General features: G+C 40.4%; 1 protein-coding gene across 2 annotated transcripts; it reads right to left on the minus strand.

Annotated features, from left to right (window-relative positions):
• Positions 1–129: 129 nt before the first annotated feature.
• nucks1a (nuclear casein kinase and cyclin-dependent kinase substrate 1a) lies at positions 130–12925 on the minus strand. Of its 2 annotated transcripts, none has more exons than XM_048255712.1 (9): positions 12847–12925; positions 12630–12658; positions 9944–9993; positions 7713–7797; positions 6827–6873; positions 5468–5620; positions 4226–4378; positions 3556–3708; positions 130–3196 (listed from the first exon to the last, which is right to left on the minus strand). In XM_048255712.1, exons 2-9 carry the CDS (start codon positions 12644–12646, stop codon positions 2952–2954), a joined length of 903 nt encoding a protein of 300 aa, XP_048111669.1. In that variant the 5' UTR covers positions 12647–12658; positions 12847–12925; the 3' UTR covers positions 130–2951. The 2 variants fall into 2 exon arrangements, with proteins under 2 accessions (XP_048111669.1, XP_048111670.1); XM_048255713.1 differs by having other exon boundaries at positions 12782–12893.
• Positions 12926–22256: the final 9331 nt, after the last annotated feature.

The following is a 22256-nucleotide window of genomic DNA, read 5'->3' on the forward strand; positions in this document are numbered from 1 at the left end:
GGGAAATCCAACTCAGTGCTTTCTTGGGAAAGAGCACTGAGAACCAGAATAGTGCAATTGGGGATAAAAGTTTGTAGAAGAAATGGTTATCTTGTTGCTGTATTTCAAAACCAAAACTGAAAGACGTCACCAGATTTGTACTTTAGTTATGACATACCAGCTTTACGTCTGGTCAATGAGACCAGCCAGCACACTCTGAAAAGAATGAGTAGTACAATTTGTCAGATGACTTTAATAGAAACATCTGAAATTACACATTCACAGAAAGAGGGTAAGAGAAATACTCCTGTCTTCACTTTCTCAAATCCCACCATATTCCAACTCAGACCACACACAGCAGAACGCAAGCTGATTGTTTCAGTTTTTCATTTCGCTTCACACAAAGCCGTGGCCTAATTAACAGGCTGGGAATGTTACCTTGGAACATGGACTGTTGCCAGTCCTAAGAAATACTGATAGTAACAAAACATAACATCTAAATATGACCATTTACTTTTGCTCGTTTGCAGGCTCTAGTGCAAACACCATCAGATGGATCTAATCCTGTTGGTCAGTTGGTCATTTGCATGAATGAACACCGGACAAAAGATAATAGCGTCAAACATCTTAGGTATTCTTAAAGTAAAGCATGCCAGCATTTCACATTAGCAAGAAAAGCCCTGTTCTGGACCCAAGCCACAGTGTTGTTTCTCTGAACTGGGTGAAAATGTTTAGATGCCAACCACACGTGAGGCTTTCAGATGAGATGGCGAGAAAATATAATTTAAATATCTACATTCATGGTTCAACAACACCAGCATTCACAGTTGTCCTCGAGGACAGCCCTAGCGCTGAGCTGCTGGTCTGATGCAAGTCACACAACAGGTGAGGGACAGATACTGCCTTGTACTTAAGTAATTAATTTTTGATTTCATTTACCCTTCTTTCTCAATGACATTATCACAGTACAACTAAATCAATATTTGAAAGTTACCCATCTTATTATTTTTTTAAAGAAATGCTGGGCAAAGAAACACCTCGCAAACCAGTATAGGAAAGAAGGGCATGGAATGTCTGAGTGAGTGTTTTAAGCCAAGGAGATGGTTGCTGAAGTTATGCTTGTACATACAGCAAAAGTACAAAAAGACAAAAATTGGACAGAGCGAGAAGAGGTCAAACGAAGTAGAGCAAGAGCGTATTGACAGAAAAGTTGTCCAAGATAGCCATCCAGTCTTTTCCAAAAGGCTTCGGTAAAAGAGATAGATAGGGTATGCTTTCTCTTTAAAATCATGATACATTTTTTATTTCTTTTCATAAAAAACAAACATTACAAAAATTCTGAAGAGGAATTATAAAAAGAAACAAACAAATTCCAAACAAAGCAATTTTTTTTTTTTACTTTTCGTATTTTCCCAAACCAACAAAAGTAAAATGTAGGTACTAAAATGCTGAGGACGTGCCTGGCCCAGTGAGTTGAACCACAGGAGAGAAGGTTTGTTTGCTAAAAATGGAATTCATGCATAACCAGAAACCATTACAACAGAGAGAACTCTTTCCAGCACAACAGAGTGTGAACCTTTTGAGGATATCGACCAGGGATGTCCCGAGGTCAAGACTCTAAGCAAGGCAGGCGATTGAGATTGCAATCTCACAACCACAAACACTTAATGACCGTTACAAAGGGTAGAGGACTAACCAATCCCACTACCAGGGTTACAGCTATTAGGTATTTTCATGCTATTCTAACATCTAATCTCACATCTCATCTTGAGGGAAAGGTCTCATCCACTAGTCATACCATACTCAGACTCACTACACCTACCCTCTTAACCCATGCCATGTTCCTCCGGAGGTCTCTGGCCACAGCATGGATCACAGGGCAGGACCAAAAGGCTTCAGGTCAGAACATGAGCCTAAATTCAGAGCTTTCATTTGGACAGTCTTTAAAATTGTGACACAAGTAGCATTTAAAAAAGGTGAAATCCACTGAAGTTATGAGATTGATGAACAGAATCTGCAGTTCTGGAAAAACATACACACACTTCCACCTCAACGTTTCTTTGGAGAGAGACTGTGTCGGGAATCTCGTTAACTGGGAGCTTATAATAAGAACTGTTAGTTCAGGGAGAGGGGAAAGTGTATGCATGCTTGGATGCCTGTTCCTGTGTGTGTGTGTGTGTGTGTGTGAGTGTGCATGCATGCGCGTTTGTGTGTGCGTGTGTGTGTGAAAGTCATGCATGGTTTCACAGACATACAGATTCATGGCAAAATCTCCAGCGGGGACTACGTCAACTCAACCCCTCCTAAAATAACCCACTCACCGACCGTTTCCAATGATCCTATGCCTTGTAGGCAGCTACACATACAGGTGGGAGGGTGAGGAAATTGAACTGTGTCTATGATATATGACATCTGAGCTGAGAACCAACTATAATACTAAGAGAATAAAATCCACTGTGGCCAGCAGAGCAGCAAAACGTTTCCCCTCCATAAAACCCAGCTACGGTTACGTGGAGATGACAGAGAGGACGGAGATAGACTAGGAAGCCGAGCTTCAGAGAAATCTTACAGCTTTCGGTTTTTCGAACATACAGACAAAAGCAGACAAAACAAAGAAAAACAAAACAAACAAACAAAAAAAAAGCCAAAATACTGTTGTGCAAGAGAAAACCAAATAAGCTTCAGCCACATGGGTCGGCCCCATGCATTTCGGTTGATAAATAAAACAGTAAAAGATCATCTTTCATGCACCGTCACATACACACATACTATCCTTAGCAAACATTGAAAAAGCCTTAGGAAAAAAAACCTGAAGATTAAAACATATCAGGACCAAAGCTGTGTTGAACCCACTGAGCCAGGCAACCACACAAACCCTCAGGGAAAAAAAAGAGAAAGAAAAAGAGTGAAAGAATGAAAAGCAAGATGGAGAAAATGAAAAAGGTGAAGGGGGCTGGAGAGTGGCTGCCTGCCTAGTCATCCCCAGATGCGCCGTCTTCATCCGACCCATTCTCCTCCTCTTCATCATCGTCATCGTCAGCGGGGGCGTCTTGCTTCTTCTTGGATGGGGGAGGGGTCTCCTTCCTCTCCTCCTGCTCGTCGTCCTCCTGTGGACTGTCGGCGTCGTCTTCGTCCTCGTCCTTGGGAGACGACTTCTCCGCGGCCTTGGTTGCACTGGGTCGGCCTTTACCTTTGGCCTTCATGGGGCTTGGGGTTACTGCGGGGCAGCAGATTACACATTTATAAGATGATCCATCTCAAACACTTTTCACAAAACTTCCTAAATCTATTCATGTTGAACATAGTGTGAATGACTGGCTTCTTTGTTACAGTCTTTCAATGACTCTTTGTAAAGATTTTTTCACAACGGTGGAAAATGTGTATCCTCTAAAGTAATGTCTTAAGTCAACAAGGAAGTGCGATTTTCAAGACTCTGTATTTTTGTCCTCAAGTTCCTTTTTGTTTCGTCTATGCAGCATAATGCAAAATAGCATAATGGTTAATTTAGGATTATGGATTGCTGATGACCTTTACATTGCGTGTGTGTGTGTGTGTGTGTCATGCGTTTGCTCATACCTGTGGCCTTTAGCCTGGGTTTGGGGGATTTCTTCTCCTTCCTCTCAGGCCTGCCTCTCCTGCTTATCACCTTCTTTCCTTTCTTCTTTGAGCGTCCATAGTCGCTGTCATCGTCATCATCCACCATGAAGTCCTCATCGCTGGCTGACTCTTCTAAAAAAGAAAATGGTGTTGGATTAATGAATGACAAGTAATGCTTTCATGTAGGTTTCAGTGGCTTCAGTAAGCTTAAAGGAGAAATCAAAGGACAGTACTGTCGATACAAAGAAAACCCCCAAACAATCAGTTTTACCTAGCTCGAGTTGCTACAGCCAGCAGCTAACGCAGCCAGGCAGCCACAGCGCTACATTCTGTGGGCATGTCCGTGAGCTCCCATTTACATGCCACCAGAGTGTAGCGCTTTAGCTGCCTGGCTGCGTTAGCTGCTGGCTGTAGCAACTCGAGCTAGGTAAAACTGATTGTTTTTTTGTTGTTGTTTTTTTTCGTACCGACAGTACTCGATGACCTTGAGAAACAGAGAGATATATTTGAAAACTCGCCAGATTTCTACTTTAACAACAGTAGAAACAGTCAAACATCATGGAGTGAATATCCACACTCTGATTAACAGAGACCAGTTTGGGCCGTAGGCCTATGTGTTAAATTTTAAGTAGTTGAATAGTGCACTTACTGTCCACATAGGTCGGTTCTTCTTCATCACGCTCCTCATCCTCACTCCCGCCACCTCCCAGGATCATCTCTCTCTGTTTCGACACGGCTTTGGACGCCGCCTGCCGCACCTGACGTACCTTACGATTGACCTCCCGGTCATCATCACTGTCATCTAGACGTAAGCACAATGAAAAGTCTTAATTGCTGGTATAGTTTAATGTTAGTTAGCATTGGGACCTTTTGTAGTGAACATCCTAGAGTCATTTTACAGGAGAGGTGTTAAAAGCCTAGTGCTATGGATAGGGGATACCCTATCTATTTGTGGGCAAAAAAACATAACCAACTGAGCAGCCTTTGAGACTAGTGTTATCAAGCAGGCACCTTCAGGGCTGTAACCTTCAGAAACTTTGAATGCCTACTATGTCACTTACAGGAACATATTCTGTACTTTGCCACTGAATAGACTTGTCACCTTTGGCATCAATGTTGTATTGTGTATGTCTCTACCAGTTCTACCACAAAAGCCCTGAGAGTATTGGATCAAAACATAATCATGAAACTTGACAATCTGATGATGACTAAATATCAAGCAACAGAATAGACTTTGGTCATTTTGTGTGTGTGTGAACAGGCCACACTGACTTTGAAGTTTGTGGTTACTGGCCATAACCGGTAATAATATAATAGGTAATAATGCCATAATGCTATTATGCTGTCTATGCCAATGGCTGAATGGTAGGCTTTCTACATTACTTTCTACAATACAACAAACCTGATCACCCTTATACGCATATCGCATTACACTCCAAGCACAGAATGTTCCACCATTACACCTTACTATTAAAGGTGAAATGGCCATTACTACTTAATTTAAATTGTTATTTCAGTTTGACTTCAGACTTCAATGAACAATATCAACAAAGTTCAACTTATAGACATATGCTGCATTAAGTCATATCTTTTTTTTTTAAATCACACTTAATGCCCATATAAGGAGTATAACATACCATGAAACAGAATTAAACTTATGGCTAGGTCCAAAATGACAAACTGAACGGTCAGGCCATAAAAAAAGGACAGCCTGCCACAATCTGAGCCAAACTATTTGTTGCCTTCACATGTCTGTTCAGCAAATTACATTTCTTAATCAAATTTAACCATGATGACAAAGACCCATACCTCCGGAGCAACACTTCTTTTTTGGTGATTACATCAAAGCCTCCTGTATGCTGGACATTTTTGTTCCGTATAGAGTTCTTACCTGCACCTCGTTTCCTCTTCACTGCCCGCTTGCTGGGCTTCTCCACCTTCCCCCTCTTCACTCCTTTTTTGCCTCGTTTGGCCTCATAATCGCTACCTCCATCTTCTTCCTTCTCTTCTCCAAAGTCGTTATCTTCATCACTGCCAAAGTCATCTATAACACAACAAATATTTTTTCAGTGTACTGTTAGACATTCAGTGGAAGTTGCTGCAATATGTCTACACAAATATAACCCTGTGCTAAAACCCTGAATTCATACAGAATGCTAAAACATACTTATTAGAAAATGTTACAAATGTTTCAGAACTTTTACAAGTTAACAGTAATAGTTCATTAGAGCAACATTACACTCAAGATCTGGCTAGGGCATGGGTTTCCAAACTCCATCAATGTGGGCCTCCCCTCTGAAAACAGTGACACCTCCACACCTCCCCCCCCAATTATTTTCAAATTATGATATTCACTTCAGTTAAGCCACTTCAATAGGTGCTATACTATGCTATGCAATGCAATGAGTTTTCATCATATTTTCGACGTTTGGCTTTGTTGCCCATATCAGGCTCGGGCCGTGCAGCGATAAAATGTGACACATCTGTCCATTTTAAGTTAGCTTATCGGAACGTCACATATTACCGTCACGTATGTCCAACCTCTTACTTGTATCTGTCACTTAATATTCATTTCTATACAAACCAAGACGGCGTTCCTAAAGAAACGCAAGCACCCACACCATAAGTTTATCTAAATTAGCTACATACCAAAAAATACATTTTACCGTGACTCGAAGAGCTGTAAACAGTGCTGTAAGGCTGTGTGTACAAATCCGCTTGGAGCTCGAGCTCCAAGCTGCAAGTTACCGTCCACATGCTGGCGGCACTGTTGCTAAATTACGTTATGAAGTTTGGCACAATACATTCTCACTCAGGATAGGGATCAATAATACTTTCCACTATCCCAAAGATTTAGTATACATCTCTCCTGTTATTTATTTAGATTTTATAATGTTGAAAATTACATAATCATAGAAAAAAAAAAAAAAATAGATAGTTCTAACATGAAACACTTTTCCTTCTTTTTTGAATCAACCTTCCGCGCCTCCCCTAAAATTATTTGGCGCCCCCCAGGGGAGGCGCGCCTCACAGTTTGGGAACCTCTGGGCTAGGGTGTGTAGACAGACACTCTGCATGAGCACTACTTTGCTCAGAAGAAGGCAATGTGCTAAAGACAGAGTTGACCTACAGTGCTTTACTGCACTCTGCTGACCACTGCATGCAACTTATAAGACAGTGGACTAAAAATGCTGTACATGAAGCGAGGATAGCAGAGCTTAATTGGCATCATAAAAAGATTATTTCTCACCTGGTGAGTCACCTTTGGATTTGGAGTGTTTATCATCGGAGTCCTCACTGGTTTTAAAGGACAGAGAGAGAGAGAGAGAGAGAGAGAGAGAGAGAGAGAGAGAGAGAGAGAGAAAATTTTAGACAATCAGAAAATCCTTTGTCACTGTTCATCGTGTAATGGGATTTTCTGACTTTTATAATAAATATCTCTGGATGTGTTGCAAGTAGCTGATGGGCTGATGGGGATGGGGATACATTTCAGTGAAGATTCATAGCAATGCTCTCTGTTTGTCTTGAGTTGCCGTGTGCATTATCTTTATGTATTTTTTTTTCCTGTTGGATTATGTTTAAAATTCAGTTTAAAAATTAAAAAAAAAAAAAAGTTTTGAAAATGGATGATAGATCCAAAATCACTGAGTAATCATGTTTAATTACCGTGATCTCAATGTTGAACAAAATAATTGTGATACTGATTTTTGCCATAATCAAGCTGCCCTAGATTAGACTCAGAGTGTATCTTTAAAACACATAGCTTTCCAGAATTTGATAATATTGCAAATAGTCTATAGCCTGTTCTGAGTCAGAGTAAGCTGATATGTTTGGCTTGAATTGATTGTGCTCTTTTCTCCTTCATAGTTTCGCTGTGAATCAGAAACACAGAACACACAGTTTTGCATGAAAAAAGTTGTGTAAGAAATTACAGTCATGACTGATTTCAGAAAACTACATGTAAAAAAGAGGGCTGCTTGTTTTCATTTTTTTCATTTTCTCAATACAATGAAAACTTCAATACAGTTTGCTGAAAACATCCTTAACTAATTATGCAATAAATTAGTGTCCAGTGAGTGATTGGTTATAGAGAGTTGAAGCACAGAAGGTCATCCATGCCCAATAGACAGACATACCTCTCCTCCTTAGAGTTCTTAGATGCCTTGTGTTTCACCTCCCGAATCTTTCTGGGCTTTTCGGCACCTCTGCCATACTCCTCATCTGGATGAAATGAAACAAATCAATTCAGTCAATTCTCTCAAAGCTCTCAAACCCTATACAAGAAGATAGCTTCCTCAGTGATTACATTCATTGAACGGTTATTTAAGAATGAGAAGCAATGTCTTTACCAACAGTGGCATTAGAGGTAGTACTGGTATAACAGAGTGCTGAACGAAACACTACTATTTCAGGCTAGGCCCTTGAAAATAAGAAAAATGAGGAAGTTTCCTGTGTTGCAACGGCCATTGTGAGATAAAGAGATCAAATTACATTCGATTACACAGAATGTTCACTGATCTGTCAATGCCACAGTCAAGCATGCCTTGACCAGTCATGACAGATGCAAATTGCCAAACTGGCATTAGCTTGTATTTGAATGTAGTGCAGGTCATCTCAACATAAATACATGTTAAGAAATGTAAAATGTGGCAGCACAAGATTGGTTCCCTAAACAGAGGAACAAGTCAAAGTGCCATTGTGCTTCAGGATAGTTTAGCAGTCTATTTACACATTCTAATCTATTTTCTGAGAGTCTCCACAACAATTGCTTTGGCTGATTACATTGGACATGTAAGCCTTAGTTATATTTGGTGAACATCTGTTGTTTACAGAATTGCTAGAAAAGCAATGTCTCACTGCAATTGTTCTAGTGTATTGAAAGCAGCTTTAGGTCTAGAACTCTAGAACACATGCGGTGACCTTGCAAACACACTCAACAGCCTAACTGGCACCAATATAAAGGTGCTAACTGCTGTATTTCAGCAACTTGCCTGTGTTGATATGTAAATCCATGGTAGAGAGGAGATTGTTTTGAAAATGCTCACATTACCAACACTCTGATTCTTCACTCAGCCTTCACTCAGTCTACTGTTCACACGCCTCAAAATACACTGAGACACTCTATTATAGACTGTAGCTGTAAACGCAGATAATTTAAGTTCATAGCATATCTCAGCAGTCATGGTCTGGCAGAATGCAGATACATTAAAGAACTGTCACATCAGACACCAAAGTTGAGCAAGGGGCTGATATTAAACAGCAACAATTCAAATAACTCTTTTGAGTCAGACCATCAAAGTAACTCAATTACTCTCTAATAGGTATTGTGAAAATTAGCTTTTAGTGCAATAATTGCAGATACCCAACACAGTTTTTAAGATAGGAAAAATAAATAAATTGTGGGACTTTTATTGGTTCTTTTAGCATGTGTAACACCAGGTTGGTATGTTGCCAGCATGCTCACCACATACCAACTAAATGGATGAGCTTATTAGGGTCCCTTAACACTGAAGTTAGAGGCAATACTAACTGACATTTTCACCAGAGATATTTTTGAAGCGGTTTTCAGCCGCTCATCTGACGTCTGTCTATTGTTAGTGGTCGAATTCCATTGAAATCAGTGTATCAATTTACACCTGCAGCGCTTTGTGTGCGAATTACAGCCAATAAAAGTAGAGGAAAGTGTATTTTTACACTTCACTTCTATTTTAGAGCGTATAAGATGCGTACACATGGATACACACATTGTTGCGTCAGGGTAGAGACAGAGGCAGTGTAAACTGATTATGGACCCTTTCAAGAGAGTTCCATTATCAGCATCATAGTTGGCCCCACAAGACTTCCTTTTTAACATTACATATGTTATCTTAATGCAGAGGAAGTAGATTGGGGCCCAAATAGAACGTTCAAGCATTGTTTTTGTTTTTATTGTTGAAAGGGTCTATATGACATTTAACTCTTGCTTGCGGTGTAAATTCCAAGTAAGATGGAGCTGTATATTAATAACATTCACCACTATAAGCCCCATGAGATAATTTAACCTTACAGTGACCAAAAAGCCAGAACTTTGTACTTACATCTGCACTCCTCAATTGTTGGGTCGCCGTCACTGTACTAAGGTAATCAGATCCACACCAGCTTTAAAGCTGATTGCAATCATACAGCATCATCCCCCTACCCCTAAACACCTTTACCCACAGTAACCTTGTAGCCATGAGCACCCCATGCCTGCTTACTGCAGAGAACTGAGCAACAGGACAGGATTGATTTATTCATTACATCTATAATCCATTCTCAAACATGGCGAAGAATATTTGTGAGTCTCTCCTTCAAACTGAAGGCTGGAGGCAGAGTTAGCTTGACTTACCTGCATCATCGGATTCATTGAACTGTGAGTAATTCACCACCTTCCGGTTCCTGTTGGGCAAATGACAAGTAGCACCATAGTAAGGACACATACAAATGGAGAGTTTGGTGAGACAACATAACAAAAGTTGATCTTACACATGTGTTTCATCAGACTGAGAGAAGCACAAGTACTGTCATGGTCAAAGGACGTATTAAAAAGTTTGACCATGTCATCTTTTATGGAGATCAAGGACAAAAAATTAGAAAAAAGGACCAGTGTAACTCGTTTTCACGTCTTTCTGTAATAACAGTCTATAGATGATCAAACAGTGCAAGGTAATGCAGATCTTGCCACATTTTTTAAATGCTAAATGTGATATATATATTTGAGGGTTTCCTCTTCCTTAGTGAAACCTGCAGGCAGCTCCTAATTCTCGGGCTACAATAACTGCCATGCAAGTAACAGTAACAAGTAAAAGCTTCTTGGTCTCCATGATATATTAGGCCTAAATGTAGCTACCGGTAGTTTTTCCGACAACCAACTTTATGTTTTGTAAGAAGTTTGCAACTGGGGTCCTTCAACACAAAACAACAAAGTTAGCCTACATAGTTTTTAGCCTGGTTTTACCCTTAACTTAATGTGGGTATCGTCAAAGAGGTGATGATGCTGTACCATCATGACATTTGGATCAAAATACAATACCAAATTATTGTGATTCTTTATACTTTACAGAACAGTTAGCATTTTATTTAAATTCAGTAAAGTATTTCTCTCGTATGCTACATCTCATACATTGGAAGTCTCAGCAGCCTTCTTGGCGTGGCAAATTTGTTCTTGACTAATTTCTGCTGTGACATAAAGAAAGGAATGAGGTCCTGTGCCATACTTTGGACTTCAGAGGCAATAGATGTATGCAACAACATAACATTAAAATAATAACATCAAAGTAGGCCTAATGCATATTGCAGTACTTGCTGCTTCTGCATCAATATTGTGCCACAAATGCTGTGATGCAACTATATGAATTTCAGCCTATACAGTTGTTATATAGTGTTGCTGAGGGCATTGCGTTAGGTAACATACAATTCATAACCAAAAAAACAGCCTTGATAACAAATGCTTACTTTGATTACTGACAAATAAATTCACAATTAGACACTGATGTCAACATAATGGCAATTGATGTTCTTGTCTAACCAATAGCCTACATAACAAATATGGCACATAGGCCTACATATTTTCTCCTCACTAAGTCATAAAGTTTAAAAGCATTCAGTTAAGACAAAGAGGGAAAGCAATAGCCTATGTTGACGCCCAACACATCACCATATGGTAATTTCAATAGCCTGAAATGCGTTCCTATTGAGATGGAGAGTGTTTCTACTAAGTGCTAAGACCCATGGTGCTCATGTCCGAATGTGACAACGCATACGCCTATAAGCTTTATCTGCCAAAATTACGAATAAGACAAACGAAATTATATAGATATTTTATTTCAAAAATCAGCTCGATCCAGCGACTCAAAAGATATTTTCATTCGATAGTGGATTCGATGGTGTCTCCGGTCAAAGTTATAATCTATTGGGAGTAAAGGGGGAGGGGCAGAGGGGGACAACGACGTGGATTTTCGGTAAATCAAAAGGCAACCTAAACCATATCAACTGTCTTTTCCCTGGACATCAAATGCATTATAACGTTTATAGAGCACCACGATGGGTGACTACAATATGTAAACGGCATCTTGTCATAGTGTAGGCATTTTTTTCTTGCAGGACTCCTAACGTGCTCAAGCAGGATTCGCCTGACCTGAAACACTGTTGCAAGCAATAGTCACAGCATTTATCTGAACATTCGTTAGACACATTAGGCACACCAACCCGATAGTTATCCGTTTACCATGTTTTTTATTATTATTATTATTGCAAGACAACGACTATGATTTGAAAGAAATTGAAGACTAGATTCGACCAGAATAACTCCATCCACAGCCTCCAATGCTGGAGGTGTGGTGACTTGCTACTCTGACCCGCCCCCTCTGACATCATTCCAGCAAGGCTAATTCACCACTATCAGCGTGGAAATGAGCAGCAGCGGCTCCTTTCTTCTTCTGCGTTTTCAACCAAACCTAACAGGCTACAGTTGACCACTGATCATATACAATGTTACTTTGTGAGACAACAAATAGGTATGATTGCCCCGACTGCAAGCACCCAACATGGCGAAGTTTAGTAACATGTAAGAGTTTGGAGACATAACATCAACATGCCAATGGCCAAATCCAAAACAGGTTATTAGTCTTGTCGAACCTAGCACGGATGAATGGGTGGCCATGTTTTCTGTATAGATTGCCTCCAGCCTACCCTCATCAGAAGCTAGATAACATGTTTTGTATTACAGAAAATACAGCATGCATTCTACGCGCAGATGATGCTGGAGATGGCTCGCGATTCTGCTCACCATCTCGCTGCACATTTGAAGCGCGCGCAAAAAAGATATCTGATCAGCAATCACCTTCTATCCGCAATGCAAGGTCTGGTGCTAGCTAATGCTATCTGTAGAAGAGCACTAATGTGCTCTATTCTCCTTAAAACAGGCAAATTCTAGCTAAATGCTCGACATGTCTAGAGCATGCGTCAGTCTATGAGAGTCCCAGTATGCATGCATGCAGTGCAATGAGAATGGAGGACATCTGAAACGCACATACCTCACTGGTCTTGACATTTTGCTGGAATACTGTAGAGGTTACAAATGTAAAAGAGCACAGAAGAAAATCAGAAAGATAAAAAACAACACCGTCCAGTTCTGCGACACGAGGGGCAATATGAAATATCGAAAAAATAAACACCAAATCCTAACCGTTCTTCCTAGAGAAATGTTAAAATGCAACTATATCCTAGAGGAGAAATTTGTTTAATTTTTACCTTCTGCTACTCAAAATGGTGAATAAAACAAACTGAAACTGCAACCTATGCGCAACCTAACCCTACGCCTGTAGGCGGGTACTGGCTGGTAAAAAAAACCGCCCATACCCAGTTACAGAATACAGACGAATGGAAGATAAAGACTGCTATTGGCTAGTTCGAAAGATCATTAGCACTTCAATTGGGTATTTGAAATGCTCATCAAAATGCTAGGGTCTCTACTCTTTTTACCCCTCCTCCCGTGTGCGGCTTGGTTGAGAAGATACTATTAAGAAAAACAAAAAGAGTCTCATTGAATAGGCCTGGAATCTGTTTTTGCTTATGTTCAAAATGGGAGAACGAAATATTTTCAGTATTTTGCTGTCTTTTTGCATAGCACTGACTGGGAAGAGTCTTTTTTGTCCAAAATGCCGAGGCGCACGCAGAGTGGGAGGGGCCGATTTAAACTAATATTCCCACAGGGTTATGCATGTGCAATTTAATATTTCAGTTTCAAACTTAAGAGTCTGTCTTGTAATATATATATATATATATTTCATTCTACAATTTTAAATTGTAGCTTTATTCAGTTTTTGTCCATTGTTCCTTTCTATGGAAACAGCAGTGTAGTCTAGTGGTGAGAGCAGTAATATTATGGTAGCACTAGGCCCGTACCTGCCCCCTCCAGGGTTGTGGTAAGGGTACAAAGACTGATTTCCAAAGCTAGCTGTGCATTGAATTTGCACATAGCAATGACACTAAGATAGCCTACATCTTTTCTGTAGGTTAGATGTCCTGATAACAAAACAAAAAAACCATGGTAATACATCTAACTGACACATAACTACAGTTAAGTTTAATTAGCTGTTTGGAATAGGCTACATGCAATAGGCTTTAGTTTAGTATGAATCATAGCCTACTAACTTCACTTCACCTCACTTCATGAAGTGACCTATTTCTATAACATAGCTCATTCAGAGAGACATTCAGAGGGTTTCATCAGTGTATTTGAGCTATGCTTGTTTGATTACTTGACACTTGGTGGTAGTGTAGTGGTTAAGGAGCTGGGCTAGCGTGCAGTAGCCTGAAAGTTGTCGGTTCAATTCCCGGCTTCCACCGCTGTGCCCTTGAGCAAGGCACTTAACCCCAAGTTGCTCCGGGGACAATGTGATCCCTTGTAATAGCTGACATATGTAAGTCACTTTGGTCAAGAAGTGTCTGCTAAATGCAATGTAATGTAATGTAATGTAATGAAAGGCATCATACTCTTATCAGGGGAATCAGTGGAAACAGATCAGCTGGTGATGCCTCATCATGTTGCTCTGGTTTCGTCTCAGGTCCCGTCAGCGGAGTAAGGGAGCATCCGCTTTCAGTCATCAGGTGCAGGCAGGGGCGCCATTGGGGATACATTAGGGACGTTGTCCGTGCTGTGTTAGAACAGGCTAAGAAATTATAATATTACCAGAAGTAAGATGTCACAATATGCAACACTGTAAAAAAACTGTGTTTAAAACTATACAACACTGTGAAAAAACTGAGAGATGAAGCCAGACTTTAGTCTAAAACGGGCTGGCTGTGTCTAACATCTGAGTCTGGGTAATCAATGCATCCTAGTTGTGTCTCCAACATGCTGGAAGCAAATCACTGGAAACAGATACGAGGGAGAATTATTTCTCATCTCAAAGGATGCAAATACCACTTAATTTTCTTAGGCACTGAGTACTTGGAGCATTGAAACACCTCGGTTTTGGTGGCATTACTGTATGACAATATTGGAGTCTTAAAAATATTCTTATCTTTGTGAGGTGTTAATTAGGTCTAGGGTCATTCCATGTCAGTTCAACCAGGGCCCACGCACTTAGGTCTCAAACAATTCTGAAAAAATTACCAGGTGTACCTATGTTACCCAGGAGACACACTGTAAAATTACTCTTATGTAAGATCAATACTTTCCATGATACAGCCAGTTTTACAGTCAAGTTACTTTTTGTCAAAGTTCACAAGCCCACAGCGCAAGAACTAAACCATGTAGCAGGCTCAGATTTTGCATGGTGGTACATAAATAGGAATAGTATGTAGCAAAATCGTCACGTTTGGTCTGGATAATCCTGCATGGTCATAGCTGTCCCTCAAAGTTGATACAAATTTTATTGGAGTTTTTGGCTGGGCTCTGTTTAAGCCTTCAGAAGACATATTTGTACTTAACATAGGCTCTTGATTTATTTTCCTTACTGAGATAAGTAGAAACACTCTCACAAAAAACAATGAACAGAAAATAAATCCCTTTTTGAAAACACCAATTTGACTTGTCTTATTCAAATCTCTTCTTTTTTATTTTCCACCCTGAACATGGGCAAAATGCCTCATTGACATCAATATGTTTTATATAGAGTCACCACACTGCCACCTGTGGTTGTATAGAGTAACCTGTGGTAGCTCTATACAAAACATATTGATGTCAATGGTGCATTTTGCCCATGTTCAGGGTGGAAAGTGAAAAAGAAAGATTGTATAAGACAAGTCAAATTGGTGTTTTTAAAAAGAAAAGATCATTGAGAATAAAGAAAAAAATATTAAAACAATCTTTGTATATTCCCACAAGGTGTTTAGGTGCTCTGAAAATGAGAACCAAAATGATTTTTTAGACTTCTAAGGTCTGCTGTTCAGACCCTGAAGGAATTTATTTTCTGTTCATTGTTTTTTGTGAGAGTGTTTCTACTTATCTCAGTAAGGAAAATAAATCAAGAGCCTATGTTGAGTACAAATATGTCTTCTGAAGGCTTAAACAGAGCCCAGCCAAAAACTCCAATAAAATTTGTATCAACTTTGAGGGACAGCTATGACCATGCAGGATTATCCAGACCAAACGTGACGATTTTGCTACATACTATTCCTATTTATGTACCAGTATGCAAAATTTGAGCCTCCTACATGGTTTAGTTCTTGTGCTGTGGGCTTGTGAACTTTGACAAAAAAAAAAGAGCCAAACAAAATCGACACCCCCCTCCCCCTGTAAAACTGGCTGTATCTTGGAAAGTATTGATCTTACATAAGAGTAATTTTGTATCCTGGGTAACATAGGTACACCTGGTAATTTTTTCAGAATTTTTTGAGACCTAAGTGCGTGGGCCCTGGTTGAATTGATGTGGAATGACCCTCTAGGTCTGTGCCAACTAATTGGCACCAGTGTTCACCGCTATATTCAACCTGTCCCTGGCACAGTCCATCATCCCCACATGCTTTAAAAGGTCTACCATCATCCCCATACCCAAGAAGCCTAGACCAGCCTGTCATAACGACTATCGCCCAGTTGCACTCACCTCTGTGGTAATGAAGTGTTTTGAGAAGCTGGTCAAAGCCCACATCTGCTCCTCACTGCCCAACACCCTGGACCCTCTACAATTTGCATACCGGCCCAATAGATCCACTGAGGATGCCATTGCTCACATACACATTGTCCTGTCACACCTGGACAAGAGCAAGGGGAAAGTGTTGAACTATGTGAGACTATTATTTGTTGACTATAGTTCAGCATTTAATACTATCCTTCCCTCCACCCTCATCTCAAAGCTCAGGAGCCTGGGGCTGAATGGCGCCCTTTGCAGGTGGATCCTGCACTTTTTGACAGAGAGACCTCAGGTGGTGAAAGCGGGCAAGCACATCTCATCCTCCCTCACCCTCAGCACAAGGGCCCCCCAGGGTTGTGTTCTGTCCCCTCTGCTGTACTCCCTGTATACACACGATTGTGTAGCCACCGCAGACTCCAATACCATCATTAAGTTTGCTGACGACACCGTAGTGGTAGGCCTAATCCACAACAACGATGAGACGGCCTACCTGGAAGAAGTGAGGTGCCTGACCCAGTGGTATCAGAGGAACAATCTCCACCTCAACGTCAGCAAGACTAAAGAGATGCTGGTGGACTTTGGGAGGAAGCAGGCGCGGGACTACACTCCCTTAGCCATCGACGGGACCCCTGTAGAGAGGGTGGATACATTCAAATACCTCGGTGTCCAGATCACCGAAGATCTGACATGGTCTACCCATCTGGACACCGTGGTAAGGAAGGCCAGGCAGAGACTGTACCATCTAAGGAGGCTGAAGAAATTCAAAGCATCCAAAACAGTCCTGCAGAGCTTCTTCTCCAGCACCATTGAGAGCATCCTGACTGGGTGCATCACTGCTTGGTATGGAAACACCACCATGCAGGACCGTAAGGCTCTGTAGAGAGTGGTGCGTTTAGCTGAACGTACCATAGGGGGGCAACTCCCTAACCTAGGGGACATCTATACCAAGCGTAAGGTGTAAGGACAAGACCACCAAAATTCTTAAAGACCCCAGCCACCCAGACTATGGTCTCTGCTTAGCTTAGGAAGCAGATATTGTACACTTGTAAGGACTGAGAGACTCAGGAAGAGTTTCTTCCCCCAAGCCGCCCGGTACCTAAATGGCACTGTTTAAGCACTTTTTATTGTGTATACCACTGTTCCCCTGTAGAGAATACCACTTCTTCCCTATCTGAAATAACCCCCTGACATCTTGAATGTATTGTTTCTTGTCTGTTACTGTTTTTGGTAGGTTGTTTTGTGTCAGTTTGTGTGTTTTTGCTTGGCATGGAGCCGACTGTAACATTTCACTGCATTGTATGTGACAAATAAAATCTGAATCTGAATCTGAATCTTACAATAACAGACTCACACAATTCTGTAACAAAAACATTGATACTAGAGGCTGGTTTAAAAAAAAGTTGTGAGTATGGAAGTCCGTTTCCACCACTTGGGGAAAGAACAGCCACAAATGGAGTAAAATCTGGAATTTTGAGATACTATGTGAAGTTTCGTGGCGAAGCAGTAGCGATAATGGGTAGCCTATGTCAAAGCGTGGACTCTGAAATGGGCAAGACCTCTCTCTTTTGAAGTGAATTGAAATAAACCAATCACATGCAACCAGCGTTTTAGGCATCCAGTAGCTTATACAACCAAAACACAACACACATACACATATATATCTCACATAATCACTCATAGAAATGTAAAAAGTAAAGGACATGTGAAGCGGTTACAAAGGTCTCATATGGACTGACCCTGTGATGCATTGACCATGATAAGGTGCTAGAGTGTGTGCAATGGTGGTAGTGCAAAAGTGAACAGTGCAGGGATTTGAACAGAACTTTGATTAAATATTAAAATAAGACTATGAATAGACTCTAATGTAAACATAATATAATTGCTTAACAAACAAGAAAAATAATATACTTTAAGAACAATAGAATAACAGGAAATTAAGTTAACCCTCCTGTTATCCTTGGGGTCAATTTGACATCATAAAATATATGGTTCAGGTTTTTTTTTTTTTGCTTCATGTTTCATGACTTGTCCTCAATTAAAGGGTACAACAGAGTTAGCATGATATTTTTACAATAATATGTTTTTAATGTCCTGTACAAATATTTTGTACATTGATGTTCCTTGGGGTCAGTTTGACCCCAGCTGTATGAAACATAAGATACATGAATATTTGACACATAATGGATATTATTATTGCAATAGTATGAGAACATATTGTTATTATAATTATTACATACACACGTACATATTACATATAAGTAATTTTGGCAGGACTGTATAAGTCAAAAGGGGAAGCAACAGCGAGCCTTTGGGCTGCTGACACTGGATGGGCAATTTTGCCAGCCATGGTTCCAAGGTTTATAAAGGGGTGCGTGTGTTGTTAAGTACCGGTCACAAAAAAACAATATGAATTATAATCATTTTCTGAGGGTTTATTTAGCTGGGGTCAAATTGACATCAAGGATAAAGCATGTCGGTAAGATTTGACGGTAACACAAGGGTTAAAAAGATAAAGATTGTAGAAGCAACAGGTTTAAATGTTATGACCATAATCCGTAAGACTGTCTGACATTTTTTGCCCAAAATCGTATTGCTATGGATTAACAAATGGAATGTCGTTAAAACCAAAAGCTGAAAAGCTACAACCATGTTTTCAAGAATTGAATTGCTTGGAAGAGCTGAAAAAATGTGACATTATTCTTTGAAAAAGTATTCAGATCAGATGTGCAACAATATTGAGATTGTAAATGCTACTGTAATATTGACATTTAAAGGTCAACACTGCTATTGGTCGGCTTTAACCTAATCTTTTAGTAATTAACCTAGGCTTGACTCTGCCCACTTTGTGCGTCTGACTCGCTCTGGCCACAGTGTGCATGCACTGGTGGCAAAATACGTGACCAAACTCGGTAACGTAAGTCAGAATTCAAACATTTAAGATAAAAAGTCAAAATTCCAGTCTAAAAACAACAAAGGGGTCTATTTTGGAAGATAAGGAGTGTACATTTTTGTTTGGGACCAAAACTATGTCAGTTGGTGAAGTTTTGAGTAAGAACGGAATATGCATTTACAAATGAATAGCATTTAGCATAGTCAAAGTCAATCACTCTTTCAAAAGTGCAGTCAGCGATCATGTCGTGGAAAAACTGTCCACTCTTGAATTCAATTAACAATCAATCACTTAACTATTTACTACTTAGCACTCTGGAACAAGACGTCCGAAGGAGACAATACAGACAGGAGATCTCTGAAGACTGTTGATCTTTATTCACGGTATTGCAGTGATAGCACAGCCCAACCAGACCATCCATCAAAGCAATGGGGAGGAGATGTCATCAGCTGGGGCCCCTGATGAAATCTGACTTAAAGATGGCTGCGGCCTATCTTTTATACCCCTTGGCCTTCGAGAAGTGCCCTCTCGCGCCATTCTCGAAAGACACCTTTTGGCCAATCAGCATCTGACAGGGTTACTAATATTGGTGAAAACCGTCTTCCCATCATGCATGAACACATATGCAAAGCTGTCTAGTTCTGGGTCTTTCTGGTTCTAGCCAGTTGGGCTTAAGCAGGGCTTTCTTATCTTTTACTTCATAGCAGTCAATACCCACCTGTTACTTGGCCTTGCTCTTATCCTCACCAGCTGACATCATCCCCTCTCTCTTGACCATCTAATGAGAGGCCTAGTGTCTACTGTATCCTCCTGCAACCCATTCCTTGACTGTTGGTCTGGTCTGTTCAAGATATGTAGTAGCCTTGACACACTCATAATAACTGCAGTAATAAAGCTTATAAAAACCATAAATGCATCCTTTAAATAGAAAAACACCACAATACACAATTTCAAACCCATAACATTTTTGTCACATTCAGCGAACGTCTCATTATTCCGCTAGCTGCCCATCACGTGACACTGTAAAAAATATATAAAAAACATGATTCCAAGTTGATGGTTTAGTGGCAAACCTGTGTAAAGTAACCCAGTAAACCTGATGATAGAATAGCCCGGGCGCTTCAATCTCCAAACTAAACAAAGGGCTCTTCTATTGGGAGGTTTACCACTTCCTCTGGGTTAAGTTACCCAGAGGTACCCACTTAACCACCTACTGAAATACACCCCAGGCTCCGAAACCTGTAAACAAACAAATCAGGGGCAGCCTGTGTCCCAAACTGTGAATACTGAAGGGAGAGATGAGCTACCTCTCTGGTGTGTTTTGTTTGGTCCTTGATTAAAATAGAATGTACGTTGTTTTGGACAAAAGCGTCCACTAAGAAATTTTGATATAAACATTAACATAAACAAACATGACATCATTTCACAATCACTGACTGCACCTGGTAAGTGCAAGAAAGGGCATTCTGAAAGAAAATTATTACTTAGTATATACAAATTTCAAATTCAGTATCTCAGAATTATGACTTAGTTTGTGGTCGATTTTTTACCCCAAGTGGTAGACACAGGCTAGTAAAGATATGTTATCCAGAATATGATATTTTGCACCTCACCATCATGCAACATTGATCTTACAGCATTAGAGAGGATTCCATCATCCACCTTACTGTAAAAACAGCATTAGAGTGTGTTTCACATCTGCATGGCAACAAAAACTCTAGTTTTAGTTGAAATAAGCTGATTTTAGGTTCTCATTCTTCCAGCGTTTTGTATTCAGTGTGCACTGGAGTGTGAGAAAAGTTTCCATGGCAACATGCATGGTGAGTAAGTTCATCTCTTTTTTTGGTTCCACATGTATCGACTACATAAAGCAGGGGTCTCCAACCTTTTTTCCTCCGAGAGCTACTTTGACAAAATGATCATGGTAAGATGCTTTGTACATGTATTCACATAGCTGATAGAGACCCAAAACAGGCAAATAACTTTGTATGTTTTTTAAGCTTCCTTTCAACTCACCTTCTGTCTACAGACTGTGAATCTGATTTGATATAGGAATTTTAACAGGTTTCCCAAGTGACTGTGTTATTAGATTCATGAACATTTTCCTTGAATCTTTCCTTGAACCTGAGAGCTAGCCTACTCAGAAACAAGTGGGGTGCTACTGATGGCTCACCTGTCAGAGTCTGAGACCCTGGACCTATTAGCCTTCAGACCTTCAAGGAAGCTTCCTGAGAGTCTGAAACATTCAAGTACACAGTTATATCTCCTTTGATGAGCCAAGGGCAGTTGAGTCCATAATCTGCAGAGTTCATCAAGAGTTTCTTTACTGGCATTGAGGAGGTGATTTAAGTAATATATTTTGCTTTTGCTTCTAGATGCCTGCATGTTGCCTGTAGCGTAGGCAACTGTTCATAAGGGTTGTGACAATGCTTTGTATTGCATACTGGGGCTGCAGTTGGAAACTAGCTTGTATGCTAACTCTGGTACATTAACATGGCTTATTCAAATGAGCATGTTAACAAACAAACAAACACACAACAAATATCCTAGCTCTATTTGTGAATACAAACATGTTATAAAAAGGTTGAATAATTATGATCGTCTTATTTTCACAACCCTCCTTAAATCCAAAGCTGAAAAATACACAGATCAGCCAGAATTCAATTTAATTCAATTCAATTAAAAAAACTTAATTTATCCCCGAGGGGATATTTCGCCATGCAGGCATAGTGACATATAAGACATAACACAACAAAAAGATAGGACAAAAAAAAAGAACAGGACAGACAGGGATGTAAAGGATTAGTCCCAGGAGGGAGGAGGAGGGGGCTGGGAGCATTTTCAAGTTCAAAAGGCGAATAGCCTCAAAAGTAAAGGTAGCCTTTCTACTGTTTGTCCTAGCCAGAGGACAGCACGGACGCCTGGCAGAGGGCAGCCATTCAAAAACTCTATATCCAATCGTCCAGTTCTAATGCTCATTGCCCAGTGGCACTTTCGGCAGTGGACAGGGGTCAGCGTGGGCACCCTGACTGGGCTGCGGCTGCACAGCACCACACACAGCAAACTGTGGTGCACATTTGATAGGTACTGACTTCTGCAGACCGGGAACACCCCACAAGAACGGCGGTTTTGGAGATGTTCTGACTCTAGCCATTACAATTTCGCCCATGTCAAAGTTCCTCCAGTCCTTGCTC

Source organism: Alosa alosa, chromosome 10 (genome assembly GCF_017589495.1).
Source record: "Alosa alosa isolate M-15738 ecotype Scorff River chromosome 10, AALO_Geno_1.1, whole genome shotgun sequence".
Classification (NCBI taxonomy): Eukaryota; Metazoa; Chordata; class Actinopteri; order Clupeiformes; family Clupeidae; genus Alosa; species Alosa alosa.